This window comes from Apostichopus japonicus, chromosome 20 (assembly GCF_037975245.1).
Source record: "Apostichopus japonicus isolate 1M-3 chromosome 20, ASM3797524v1, whole genome shotgun sequence".
Lineage (NCBI taxonomy): Eukaryota > Metazoa > Echinodermata > Holothuroidea > Aspidochirotida > Stichopodidae > Apostichopus > Apostichopus japonicus.
This window is the reverse complement of record NC_092580.1, coordinates 31095788-31110559: the sequence shown is the minus strand read 5'-3', so window position 1 is coordinate 31110559 and position 14772 is coordinate 31095788. Positions and strand designations below refer to the sequence as shown.

Genomic DNA, 14772 nt, shown 5'->3' with positions numbered 1-14772 from the left:
ATAAATCAAATAATAAAAAGGAATGTCTCGGATAAACACAACAACAACAATTTACTTCAATAACATAAAAATATCTGTATCGATGTAAATCTCACATTAAACATGCATAAGTAAAGAAAGTTGAATCCCTTAATATTTGAAAACTAATATCATGTAAAACTAAGTTTAAGAATTTTACGGTGGCTTAATAGGGACAAAGGAATCCCCAAATCTTAACATTTTTATCTCAAAATTTTGACTTTTTATCTCAAAAAGTCAAATTTCTGACTTTTATTTTTGACGTCAAAGTCAAAAATAATTTTTTTTTATCTCAATTTATTTTCTTTCCTATGTTTTACTTTTTATCTAAAAAAGTCAAATTTGTGACTTTTATTTTTGAAGTCAAAAATATTTTTTTTTTAATCTCAATTTATTTTCTTTCCTATGTCCTATTAAGCCACCGTAAAATTGTCTTCAGGTAACAGGTCCAAGTTTTATATCAGCCTGTTTAGCTTCACTGCAAGAAATGATACAAGACTGAAAATAAATGCAAAGAAAAATGTAAAACCATCACAAAACTTAGGTGTTTAAACATCCTTTGTGATTCATTTTACATTTCATATATTTTACTATATATGTTGATTTTGGCAGAACATCCTACAATCACATGTAACATACCAAGGTTACCCATCAACTAGGCACAAACCCCCCCCCCCCAAAAAAAAAAAAATTGCAATAGAGAAAGGAAAAGAGTTATCTGTAGAAAGGATTTTAAATAAGTAATAAGCTTTGATGAAAAGAGTTAATATTTTTCAAGATGGAAAAGAAATTTCTTTCCAAACCTGATTTTGAGATGATTTTCGTCAATGTGAAGGGAGGCATCTAGGTCAGCAAATGTAATGTCAGGAGCCTGTCAATAATAACAAAGATTAATTCTTATAACATTAGCATGACAACCGTGACAACAAAGGCAGAGAATTTAACCATTTACAAGCCCTGACTTCTACCAACTGAACAATTCAGCCCTTAGAGTAGTTCTTTGTTGTGGTTCTAGCTTTTCAGAAGCCGCAGGATCTTGTGAAGTGTGTAGTAATCAAGTGTCACACCCCATTTACATCTTGATAAAATGCAGTGAATTGGCTTGGGATCCCAGCCACGAACTAAGGGCTGGAAAGCTCAGTTGGTAGAGTATGGGGCTTGTAACCCACTGTATTCAATGGTTTGAATCCTTTTCTAGCCAAAACATTCTTAGCTCTTTTCCAACTTTGTAATTTAGCCACCACACCACTCCTTCATACATCACCTTGCTGATGGCTTGACTAACCACCACACCCCTCCTTGTTGCATCCCATTGTTGATGAATTGACTAACCACCACACCACTCCTGCACACATCACCTCTCTGATGGCTTGACTAACAACCACACCACTCCTGCACACAACACCTCGCTGATGGCTTGACTAACCACAACACCACTCCTTCACACATCACCTTGCTGATGGCTTGACTAACCACCACACCACTCCTTCACACAACACCTTGCTGATGGCTTGACTAACCACCACACCACTCCTGCACACAACACCTCACTGATGGCTTGACTAACCACCACACCACTCCTTCACATATCACCTTGCTGATGGCTTGACTAACCACCACACCACTCCTGCACACAACACCTCGCTGATGGCTTGACTAACAACCACATTACTCCTTGTTGCATCCCATTGTTGATGAATTGACTAACCACCACACCACCCCTGCACACATCACCTTGCTGATTGCTTGACTAACCACCTCAACACTCCTTCATACATCACCTCTCTGATGGCTTGACTAACCACCACACCACTCCTGCACACAACACCTCGCTGATGGCTTGACTAACCACCACACCACTCCTTCACACATCACCTTGCTGATGGCTTGACTAACCACCACACCACTCCTTCACACAACACCTTGCTGATGGCTTGACTAATCACCACACCACTCCTGCACACAACACCTTGCTGATGGCTTGACTAACCACCACACCACTCCTTCACACATCACCTTGCTGATGGCTTGACTAACCACCACACCACTCCTGCACACAACACCTCGCTGATGGCTTGACTAACCACCACACCACTCCTTCACACAACACCTTGCTGATGGCTTGACTAACCACCACACCACTCCTTCACACATCACCTTGCTGATGGCTTGACTAACCACCACACCATTCCTTCACACAACACCTTGCTGATGGCTTGACTAACCACCACACCACTCCTGCACACAACACCTCGCTGATGGCTTGACTAACCACCACACCACTCCTTCACACATCACCTTGCTGATGGCTTGACTAACCACCACACCACTCCTGCACACAACACCTCGCTGATGGCTTGACTAACCACCACACCACTCCTTCACACATCACCTTGCTGATGGCTTGACTAACCACCACACCACTCCTTCACACAACACCTTGCTGATGGCTTGACTAACCACCACACCACTCCTGCACACATTACCTTGCTGATGGCTTGACTTACCACACAACGCCTCTCTGATGGCGTGACTAACCACCACACCACTCCTTCACACAACACCTTGCTGATGGCTTGACTAACCACCACAACACTCCTTCACACAACACCTTGCTGATGGCTGAACTAACCACCACACCACTCCTGCACATATTACCTTGCTGATGGCTTGACTTACCACACAACACCTCTCTGATGGCTTGACTAACCACCACACCACTCCTTCACACAACACCTTGCTGATGGCTTGACTAACCACCTTACCACTCCTGCACACAACCTCACTGATGGTTTGACTAACCACCACATCACTCCTTCACACAACACCACTGTTGATGCATTGACTCACCAAATGTTTTATCAGTACTGGATCACAGTTGTACTGGCACCTGATGGTATCACTGACTTTTACTTGTACGAGTAGCTCCTCAAAAGTGAAATGATGTGTACTGGCACATGACTCAGAGACTGGTACAGAAATCAGAAGTCAAATGATACTTGATTAAAATAAGCACACTGCAGCAAAATGAAGACAACCTATTATATAGCTTCACGTTACATTGTTTTATATTTTACTCTCAAAATTTGTTCACATTGAAACCTTTGTTAATATGCTCATATGTAAAATATATAACCAAAACACTTGAACAAATCAAAAAGTTCTTCAGATTTTCATTTCTTTTCTGTGTAGGATAAGTAGCCTAACATTATAATAAATAGCACTCTGGTTAAAAAAAAATGGTGCCAAACATGACTTTTTTCCATTGGTCGTGAATCCCTTATTTGTTTTCTATCTAACAAATGACAACCGTTCAAGCATTTGACAATGATCCAGTTTAAATGTACAGGAATACACTTTTCCAGTGCTTATTACTAAAAAATCTCCAATATATGTTGAAAGGTTAGGTTTTTTTGTTGTTGAGTGAGTTTGTTTTTTTTGAGTGAGAAATTAGGAACTAACAATAGTCTTTCTCTCATAGCATTCAACTCCAATCTTTGATTGCAGCTAAAAGCTGGACTCCTTACCTTCACATCCGACACAGGGAACGAAACGTTGTAGTAAAGTGTTTCCGCTCGTGGGATCGGTTTCGTTGAGTCCAGGATACCATTCTTCGATTAAATCATCTAAATGATCACACACCTGACCAAATACCCTGAGCAATATAGAAAAAGGTTAAAGAGTAATAACAGGAACAGAGTATGAGTAAAATCCTGAAATATGTGAGACAAGAACAACTCTAGCAATTAAAACATGATGAGGTGTGGATTGCCATAGCAACTTACTGCCTGTTTGAGCTGCAGATAGGGGCTGATATCGCCTTGGTTACGAAAGTAACTAAAGTTTTGTCAGAGATGCTGAATACACGGATTGTTTCAGGGACCCAGCGCTGTTCACTGGCCTAATAGTAATTTAGGCCTCATCTGTCCCTGACTGATGCACACTTTGTCAACAGGGATATTTTACATGAGGATTTCTGTGGTCTTAAATATATTGGTACAATGCATTTTGGGAAATATTGTTGAACTTACTGTCTGTTGTAATTAAGTTGATCACAAATGACCAGAAAGGAGGATATGTTTGTCTGAGGGGGGGGGGGGGAGGGGAGTATAGGAGGTGTAAGATGAGGTGTCACATTGTATTAGGTGATTATTCTTTATGGGGTACCAAACAGGTGAACATGCCCTAATTTTCTTTCCATACCTCCTAACATAAGTGGAAAGAGTCACTTTCCCTAGTTCTCATCCTGCCTGCCCCACCCATATTTGTCTTAACCACTGATCCTTTCAAGAACAACAAAAGCCACAAACCTGTATCCATGAGTAGATGGTGGAACCGTAATAGCAATGGCCTCTCTATCTGTACACTTCACAGAATCCACAACAAAGAATACTTCCTGTCGAGAGAAAAGTAAAAAACAATAATCATCAAATCCTTAAGGACAGGAATAAACAACATTAGAGCATAGTGGGTTCCAGTTAGGATCTAGTCACATTATTAAACCATCAAATTTTAATTTTTGGCACTCAATTAATCCATTCGTTCGTATCCATGGGAAATTAGTCCAGTTTTTGGTTGCATTTCCGTGAAGCATCCAGATGAGTTACATGGCGTAGCTTTTACAGGAATTTGCTCATACCCATGTAAAATGTCTGTAAATGCCATTCAAAACTGTAATGACATTCAATCAATTCTACCAATCCGGAATGGTATGAGCAAAGTTTAAGTTGGTATTATAGGGAAGTGGGAGGAGGGTGGGGGAGTGGAGCCGTGGATGACAATGAGGGATGAGTAAAGTGGTAGCCTGGTATTTCAAGGGGTGGTTGTGGCATTGGGGAGGTTATGAAGGGTGTCAGAGGGGAAAAGCAGTTCCAACATCACCTTTTGACAGACTTGCCCCTCTATGCAGACGGGAGAGTTATACAGCCCCTCCCCCTCCCTCCCCCTCCCCCCCCAGTATTCTGGCTGCACCTTTGTGACAAGGTGTAATAGAAACAGATTTCTCATTAGTCCCTGCTATATATAGCTTACCTTTGACCAACAGACATAGATCCCTTCCCTCCAGTATTTTGAAGTCCTTTCAAAACTCTCATTAATTTCTTCCTGAGGATTAATTACAAACAGAAATATAATTTCACATCTTCAATCGCTAAATTGAATCACACAGTCTATCAATCAGAATTGTATTAACGATTGCAGTGAAAAGCTGCAAAGATCAAATTTCATGGTTCTTCCATGATTACGTTTTACATCCTGACTTATATTTTTTTCCATCTCCATTTTTGATGTATTTCTTTGAACTAAATGTTATTAAACATTTTTGACAAAAATTGTGTTATACTGGTGACTGTTACCTTGAAGGAGGGATACATTGGAATTAAAAAGAACAGTCCAAAACATAACACTTAATATACCATTTTGTAACTTTAAATGACATAATTAAAACAAAAAGACATTTCCAGGAGAGAGAAGAAGTAAACCCTTCGCAAATTTATAGTCGTTTTTGGAATAAAATATTGATCTCGATCTACAATATTCATTGCAGGTATACAGACGACTTCCCTTGAAAACTATTAATCTACTTCAAAGTCCACTCCAGTTTGCAGTCCAAGGCAAATGTTTAATTGACAAAAGTCGAGATCAATTGTACATCAAATGGTCTTGTAATGTTGTGTAACGATCCTTCATAAAAATCATGGATAAAATGTATAAAGTGTGCATCCCCACCCCCCTACTTTCTTAAATTAGGCAAAAGTATAATAGGTAATTAAATCTGTTTTAATTATATAATATATTAAAATATAATGAACATGGAGCTATTAGTAACATATGGCAACAAGTTGTTATTATTTTTTGCCAAATAGATTAGAACTATCAGTAAAGGCAAAGCATTATTAATCGAGATGTATGTCAAGAACAGATGTCCTGCCTGTAAATAAACAGTAATACTTTAAATAGATTGTAGGTCTTTTGTTTACAAAGTCTGTACTGTAAACAACCTATGATTTTTTCCCTTACTTGGTAATAAATTTACGCTTTCAACAAAGGTACAAAACTTAATCTGGCAGACATTTTCCTATCAGATTGGCATAAAATAGCATTTTATTCACAAAAGTTGGGTCTTTCTTTATAAACTCCAAATCTCTTTGTAGCCACGGAAAGTGCCCTTTTCCAAAACACAATTCCATGGTCTTAGTTGGGGTCTGGGGTGGGGGCGAGAATGGGAGGTGGGGTCTGTGGGTTGGAGTGGTGAAGCTTTGCTATTTCATAAAAGTATACCACTGCTGGCCATTAAATCTAACTGTAACTTCAAGAAGCATACCCCACGTAGCATATCGGTCGAAAACTGCAGTAACCTCAGGATTAGTCGAGGCCAAAGACCAACAGGAGTATAAGGCATATTGTAGTATCTGCGAAGAAGCTCTGTAAATAAATGAAGACAAACTGCTCACTATGGAGGGCAGATTTTGTTTTGATATTTTCTTCCTTCGCAATTATTACCCCATTCCCCCACCCTCGAAAATACAGTACAAAATACTCAGTTCAAAGTCACATGCCACAGTGCCCCTCAAAGTCATTGCCAACACCTGCACCCCCACCCCCATCTCCTGGTAGCTCACATTCTTCGGCCCACACAAGTGTTCCCTCCTCCATCCTATTACTGCAGAAACAGTATTATAGTGCATCTTTGGTATGATACATATTCACACTTAGGGTACCAATATGGATGTAATTGTACTCATGAACTGCGTACAAGTTGGACTGACATTTTGTACTAAGACATTTTGTATAGTTATGTGAAACCTTCCAACAAAAAGGTACTACTTTCATGTATTTGAGCTCTTAAATTGCACCACTCCTTTTTTCCGACCGGGATTTTACACCATTCTGTATTTTAGAATCTAAAAGTGACATTTACTTAGCAACATATATCAATGTTCTGCAATGTATTTACTATGTTCCTAGTATCAGGTCCAGTATGAATTTACCAAAATCCAAGATACTTGCGACTTAATGGACAATAAAACAAGAGTCACTTCAGGGAATACTGCTCAATCTGTCCACCTATTTCCTCTTCCCTGAAACAACCATTGATTTTTCTCAATATTGAAAAAAAAAAATCTTTAATGAAAATTAAAACTGTCAGACTTTTTACCTGAAGCTGGTGGGAGTTGAATGTTAGGCTTGGTGGAAGGAACTTTGGATGGGATGAGTAACTCAACGTCACTGAGGGGTAACGCTACTTCAAATCTGTTGATACAATGAAAAACAAGATCTACTGTACATGCATTATATAGATATTTATTTTGTCTTTTTTTGTTGCCTGAGTTGTCATTGCCCTTTTCCTTTTCTTTCTTCTCTTACCATCAGGTCACTGTTTTTATCAAATTTTTCTCTGTCAACTTGTTATTGAGTCAGAGAATTATTGCTGAATAGTTTGAACGTCTTACAGCAAAACAAAAAGGAGACGAAAGTCTGAAGGGATAATTCAGACTAAATTAAAATAGTCCACCATGATGCATTTCTTTCTTTCGATACAGTAGGTCTTCACCATATAACCTTAAAACTTGTTGGTAATTAACGACCAAATGGAACGGGGAAAAAATGCATTTCATATGTTTGGTAATTTGTTCAATAGTCACACTTTGAGGTATTAATTTGGTATAAATCTGTAACTTTGTAGGAAACTCATAACATTGATTGAAGTTACGCATGGCGACTCATAGCTACAGTAGAATAGTAAGTTTGAGTGTAATGATGGAGAGTATGGGATAGCAACAGGGGAGCACATGATGGGTGGGGTGGGAGGGGGGAGGGTTACAACAAATGGAAGATGGGTAGACAGTAGGGTAATATATGGTATCCTAAGTTTAGCAACAATTATTGACAATTTTTTATTATTAGAAGAACTTACTGAAAAATATAGCAGACCAAAATTGTACATATTTGACAATTCAATATTCATAAACAAGTCACTACTAACTAATCTACTGCTAAAAACTGACATAAAAAGTGGAGCAAGATATAACACAGTAAACAGCTGTTCCATACAAGCATATTTTCCTATATCTACGATCTTCATGCCAAATATGAAGTTTGTGTGGAACGTATATCTCTGCACTGGGAAAGATGATTAACACTGGTGTGGTGGAGGGGGAGGGGGGAGGTGAGTAGTTGAGGGTGGGTGGAGGGTGGTTCATTTATAAAGGGGCCATGGTAATAATTGGAACCATCGATGGAATTCAAATGTGAAGTGCTATACCCTGAGGAGGGGAAGGGGTAAGGGAAAGTGGAGGGTCATTTCCTCCAACCCCTCTGCTGACTGCCATAATGAACCGAAAGAATCCTTTGACTATTTGCATATTTTCACATGCAATACCCAGTAGAGGCTACAAGCTACATTAGAGCTTCAAGAACTACATAAATTAAAATACCAAAGGGTGACCAACAGCAGCCATTAAATTATTTGCAGACAAGGAACAAGACATCTTCTCATGTCTTAGTATAAAGCTGGTTGCAATTACTTTAAATATGTATTGTTTGACAACTCAACAGCATCGTTTTCAGGGCAGGAGATGATTTAAAGAGATAAAAAAAAGATTTACATACTTTTCCAAGAGGTTGATGTAAGTCGGCACAAAATGGCTACTTTGGTCCACGGTGCTCTTGATTAGTTGATATATATCTGACTTTCTCATCACCTTGAAAAGACAAGAAAGAAGAAAATAGAGAAAATTTATATAAAAATAGGAAATCTTTATAGTGATTTGAGTATTACAACATTCCTTCCTATATCCTTCACAGAGAAGTGAGCTAGAGATGCCCCTCCTAGAACATGTGATGCTAGATTTGATTGTGAATGAAAGAAAGAAAGGAAACACAGGTCAATTGTGCATATTCTTATTACATAAGACAAACACGCAATCATGATAAAAAATTTCATTTGAATTAATTATCAATCTTTCCAGTAGAGAAATGAGAAGGGGAGGGGGCCGGGAGAGGGAGAAGTAGGAGAGGTAATAAAGTTGGCGGCAAGGGGGACAGTGGTGGTGAAGGAGAATGAGGGAGAGGAGGAACAGGGGAAGAGGTAGGGGAGGGGAGAGGATATGACAGCACAGAAGGGAGAAGGAGATGGAGCAGGGGGAAGAGGGCAGCAGATAGAGAACGTTGAAGGAGACTAGAAGGGGCAAGGAATAGACCACAATGGATAAGGGGACAAGGAAGGAGAGAAAGATAGAGGAGAGGGTACAGAGGAAGAGGGGGGAGCTAGATGGGCAGGAAGAGGTTGAGAGAAAGGACAAGGGGAAGAATTCTGGGATGGGGCAAGAGAGAGACGATGTAGGAAAAGTAGGATGGAAAGGAGCAGGAGGAAGTAAAAGAAGGGCAGGTCTGCCATAGTTTATCATCATCTATGAGAGACTAGTCATCACTATTCACAGAGATATATATTAAAGGCATCCAGTAACAAGTCCATCTCAAGGTCAAAGGTTTGATATTAACATTTGCATACAGAACAAGAATGGAAGGGAGACCTTGAACATATATATAACAGAAGTTACGACACAGATGACACTTTGGAATTTTGCAAAAATTGCGGTATAGGCTCCAGTTTGCGTATGGTACAGTGTGTTAGGATAATAGTTTTTGTCCCCGAGGTAGAAAGAAATCACGGATATTCCGCGAATTCGCGGAAAAGCTCATGCCTGTAACTTACACCTTGTGAGTTGATGAACGGATTGATTTCCCTGACGGTGATGACCTGTGCCATGATCTTACATAACCACTCCGGCTGAACAAAATACAAATGCTCCAGATGGAGAGATGGGTCGTCGTAGTGTAGGATCACTCCAGTCTCATGAAGAAACCTTGCAGCCTGTAAAGATGGAAAACAAAATCCACTTCCTTCGTCAGAACTAGCATGAAAAAATACTTGCAGGCATGATCAATTCTTTCTCAGATATGGCAACGATAAAGACTTTTATTTGAGGACACAAATCAACAATGATGAGACGAAATTCGCAAGTAAATTAAGAACAGAAAACTGGGAAGTTATCATACACATAAAACACTTGACAGCACAGACGTAAATGTCATCTGGGGGAAAAACAGTTAAATAGATTTCATAAATAAAAAAATAACTGGAAAATTAACCTGCTTGTTTGGATTTTCTTGGCAAGCCTAGAAAACTCAAACACAACTTTATTTTAATTTTTCTTATTTTTCTTATTTTACTTATTCAAAGAACCCAGCTGAACGACCCTGGACAGTCATTAAATTCATTCCCTGGTTAGATAAGAAGAGTGGACAGAAATATACTCCTGCCCCCAAGTTAACTTTTTAATGGTGGCGATGGGTAGTGTCCCCAGACACAGTTTTCTACAAGAATTTTGAGAATGTTGCTGTCAGAAAGGTTAAATGCAATAAAGGGATCAATGCTCTCACTTGTACAAGCTCTTCTTCGCTCAGCGGGATCTCCTTTTCACGAACTTTCTTCAAGACTTCACTCTGAACCATGATTGGATTGCAACCCAGATTCTTGAGACGAGTGGCCTCTTCTTGAAAGAATTCCTCCAGGAGCTGGCAAAGAGCAAACAGATGCAAACATCCATTATCTTTATAACAGTGAGGTTTCTATTAACTAACCATTGGTTGACCTCAACCACATTGACTCTTAACTTTATAACAACAAGGTATCGTTTAACTAACCATCGGTTGACCTAAACCACATTAACTTTTACCTTTATAGCAATGAGGTATCTTTTAACTAACCATTGGGTGACCTCAACTCAACTGACTCTTATCTTTATAACAATGAGGTATCTATTAACTAACCACTGGTTGACCTCAACCACATTGAATCTTACCTTGTAACTATGAGGAATCTTCTGTCCAACAATCGGTTGGCCTTTTATTCTTGCTCTGTTTCAGGGGAAGAGAAATCACAATAGTGTGGCATGAACAAACTATTAAAGATTATTGTTGTGTCTACAATTTCCTTAGTGTAAGCACAATAGGACAATAGAAAAAGAGTAATGGGGAGAAGTAGAGGATGAAGAAGGAAGTGAGAAAGGCAAAGCCTCCACTACAAAATTAAAAATTGCAAACAGCTAGTGTTCTTCCAAGCCTCTAAAACCACCACAACCCTGTATCCCTCGCTACAACACTTCCACTTCCCTTTTGAACATATTATGGTTACACACGTCACTGATATAAGAATCGTATGATGGCAAACATTAAATTTTAGAGATGGACCTTTCTATTGCATCCTGGATCATCTTCCTCAGTTTCTCCATGTCGGCATCGTCATGGAGACAAGACACCTCCGCAAACATCTCCACGGTGGGAAAGCCACGAGCCTGGCACAGCTCCTTGATCTTATAATGGATGGTGCGGATTCGTTCCCATAAATGTTCTGAGATCAATAAAACAATTGAGTAAAGTCACAGATATTTAAAAGATGCAACAATACTTGCCAATATTTGTCAAACTCCTTTTTTTTAATCTACTTCAAACTCTACTACAAAATCTACTTTAAACTACTTTTTTTTAATCATCTATACAAAACGAAATTGCTCCCAGTGTGAAGATAACACAAACAGCGAAGAGTCTAGTCTGCTAACTGCTGTGTCAGAAAGATTGATATCAATCACTTCTCACAAGAAATCATCAAAATGGTGTCTTATATTCATTCATTTTATATTGCTTTCTTTTTCTTGGGGGGGGGGGGATGCTGTAGAAAGGATGCTAACAGGTGCATGAAAAGTTTTGACAAATGTTATGCAGAAATTTTAACAACCATACGTGTTCACTGATTTGAGCAGCACATAACGAATCATAGAAGGGTTCAGATTGAATAAACTTACTTAATCCTAAGTTAAACTCAACCTAAAGAATTGAAAGGGGATCAGGTCAGAAAGGGGAGAAGGGGGGGGGGGTGCAGCACAGCCTTATGGCTAGGGTCAATTACAGAGTCCAGGAAAATATGATGGGGCCCAAGCAAAGATGAAGGGGGCCAGGGAAAATAACCAATAGTGCCTTCTTAATGTTTATAATTTACTAGGCAAAAATGAAAAGAGTACAAAAAGAGTACAAAAAGAGGCCAGTGACATAACTTTCCCTGCAGCATTTACTTGGCTATCATTGCCTCCTTTCACAGAAGGAAATATATCACCTTTGGGTATTTTATCTTTGTGAGTTCCAACGACGATGAGAGGGCTGAATGGTGCTAACGCCTGGATTGTCAACAGCCAGTTTCTAATTGTTCTCACTTCCTCCAATCCTTTGTTTAAATCATATACCACCTGTTTAAGAACAATGGTATTGCAAATACAGATAGGAATAAACGAGAGCGTAACAGGAACTAGGGAGATTGAAACAAGCAACCGTTTGACATGATCTGAGCATCTTTTGGAAAACAAGAGTCAAAGTTTGATGCCCCCAGAGCTTAGCATTACTTATTAAATCAGAACTTAATGCATAGCAACAAGAGCAGAATAGTGGTGAGAAAGTTAATGAAACTTTAAACCTGAAATTAATGCGATAAACTATTTCATTTGCATAGTATTTCTAATTTTTCAAACTTTACCCAAAACCCATTTCCTGGAAACACTTTGAAATAACACTCTACTCTTGAATAACTGAAATGAGAGAATTTTGCGACTTGTCAGAGATTTTTTACACCCAGCCAAAAGCAAAATATGACACCTTAAAATAGTGACTGGAACCAGTTCTTACCAGGAATAAGGCTCGCCCGGATAGAAAGCACGGATGTGTACTGTAAAAGTCCTCCTGGCCAGCAATATCCCAGGTCGTGAGGTGAAATGCCTCCGATTTCTTGTTATGCATTACCGAAACCCTACAAAATAAAAGTTGTATCACCTCAACCCCATGAAACAGAATTCCTTGATGGCAATGGGTAGAGGAAGAGGAAGTGGAGAAAAGATGGGGTCATGAGGAGGGGAAGAGGAAATGTGGAGGAGGGGACATGAGGAGGGGAAGAGGAAGTGGGGAGAAGAAGGGGAGTGAGGAAAGAAAAGGTGAGGGGGATAGACAAGGTTATTTGTGCACACTGTTTACTAAAAAGTGAGCCTTATTATTTGTTTTTTGTTAATGCATTCAGTGTTATAATATGCACAATAGTCAACCTAATCAATAAACATATCCATTCCCAATCTCCAAATGCACAATAGACAACCTAATCAAAAAATATATCCATTCCCAATCTCCAAATGCACAATAGCCAACCTAATCAAAAAATATATCCATTCGCAATCTCCAAATGCACAATAGTCAACCTAATCAATAAACATATCCATTCCCAATCTCCAAATGCACAATAGTCAACCTAATCAAAAAATATATTCATTCCCAATCTCCAAATGCACAATAGTCAACCTAATCAAAATATATATCCATTCCCAATCTCCAAATGTACAATAGTCAACCTAATCAAAAAATATATCCATTCCCAATCTCCAAATGCACAATAGTCAACCTAATAAAAAAACATATCCATTCCCAATCTCCAAATGTACAATAGTCAACCTAATCAATAAACATATCCATTCCAAATCTCCAAATGCACAATAATCAAGCTAATCAATTGACATATCTATTCACAATCTCCAAATGCACAATAGTCAACCTAGTCAATATTCATATCCATTATCCAACCTCCACATGCACAAAAGTCAACCTAGTCAATAAACATATCCATTCCCAATCTCCAAATGCACAATAGTCAACCTAATCAATAAACATATCCATTATCCATCCAGATATTTTTACTCAACTCAGCTCCGATTTTTTATACTGACTGTTCTGTATATATTCTTGCAGTCTATTCCATATCTTTGGAGCATAAACAGACAAGAGCATTGTCACAGAAAAAAAAACACAGTGAGCTCTGGGCTCTGCAAGGAAAGCTATTTAAATGTTTAATGTTCTCTCTAGCTCATAATTATAGCTGAAGCAGTCTGTAGCCTGATTTAGACTTACTTAAGTTCATCAACATCGATGCCAACTGTCGCGGTACTGACTCGTCTCTTGCCCGGCTTATCCTTCCTCAGCCTGGCCAGGAGTGAAGACTTGCCACGCCCACCATAGCCAACTACCATCAGCTTCATCCGAAAATAAGGCACGGCCTGAGAAATATAGACAGAAATCGGTAGCATATCACTCAGAACTTGTATTTGAAGGGGAAGGAGGGGGCATCCCTAACCTCACCTACATAGCATTGTTACTGAAAAAATTGCAAGACAGATTTTTCACTAAACTTGATCTGTTTAGTATCCATTTGCTTGCAAACATAGGTTCAATACACTTCTGTGACTTGTAAGCAAATCAGCCTAATATCTACAAATGAAACTATCAGAGGAAAGAAGAAAGCTGACAAATCATGAGATTTTAGAATCTAACAAGGAACGTTAGAATTTTGAAAAAGGGCAAAGAAATGTTTGATCATTCAAATCCTGTTCTATCCCAAAATCTTTCTGTTCTATCCCTGTTCTATCCCCAGATTCAAGATCTATGCCAAAGTCGGTTTCCATTCTTGATAAATCAGCTTCATACCTTCTTCAACTTTTGATTCAGGAATCCAATGATGTCCTTGGTCCGGCTTTTTCGGATAGCGGGATCCAAGTCCAGTTTCAGGCCATCTAAAGGAAACTGTGATGAGATTTGAAAAACAGTGACTCATAGCAAGAAGAATCAAAGAAAGCATAAGTTTCATAACAGCAGTTTACTTTCAAGCAC

General features: G+C 38.9%; 1 protein-coding gene across 1 annotated transcript in view; it reads right to left on the bottom strand.

Annotated features, from left to right (window-relative positions):
* LOC139961122 (leucine-rich repeat serine/threonine-protein kinase 2-like) overlaps window positions 1-14772 on the bottom strand; it is a 50784-nt gene that overhangs the window by 21775 nt on the left and 14237 nt on the right. The window contains exons 19-34 of the mRNA XM_071960025.1: window positions 14590-14685; window positions 14017-14162; window positions 12754-12874; window positions 12191-12320; window positions 11272-11431; window positions 10884-10938; window positions 10462-10596; window positions 9734-9892; window positions 8629-8720; window positions 7175-7269; window positions 6341-6441; window positions 5050-5121; window positions 4329-4414; window positions 3546-3673; window positions 2869-2987; window positions 822-889 (exon numbers count right to left, since the gene is read on the bottom strand). Coding sequence (XP_071816126.1) covers window positions 822-889; window positions 2869-2987; window positions 3546-3673; window positions 4329-4414; window positions 5050-5121; window positions 6341-6441; window positions 7175-7269; window positions 8629-8720; window positions 9734-9892; window positions 10462-10596; window positions 10884-10938; window positions 11272-11431; window positions 12191-12320; window positions 12754-12874; window positions 14017-14162; window positions 14590-14685 — 1763 coding nt within the window. The remainder of the gene's footprint in view (window positions 1-821; window positions 890-2868; window positions 2988-3545; window positions 3674-4328; window positions 4415-5049; window positions 5122-6340; window positions 6442-7174; window positions 7270-8628; window positions 8721-9733; window positions 9893-10461; window positions 10597-10883; window positions 10939-11271; window positions 11432-12190; window positions 12321-12753; window positions 12875-14016; window positions 14163-14589; window positions 14686-14772) is intronic.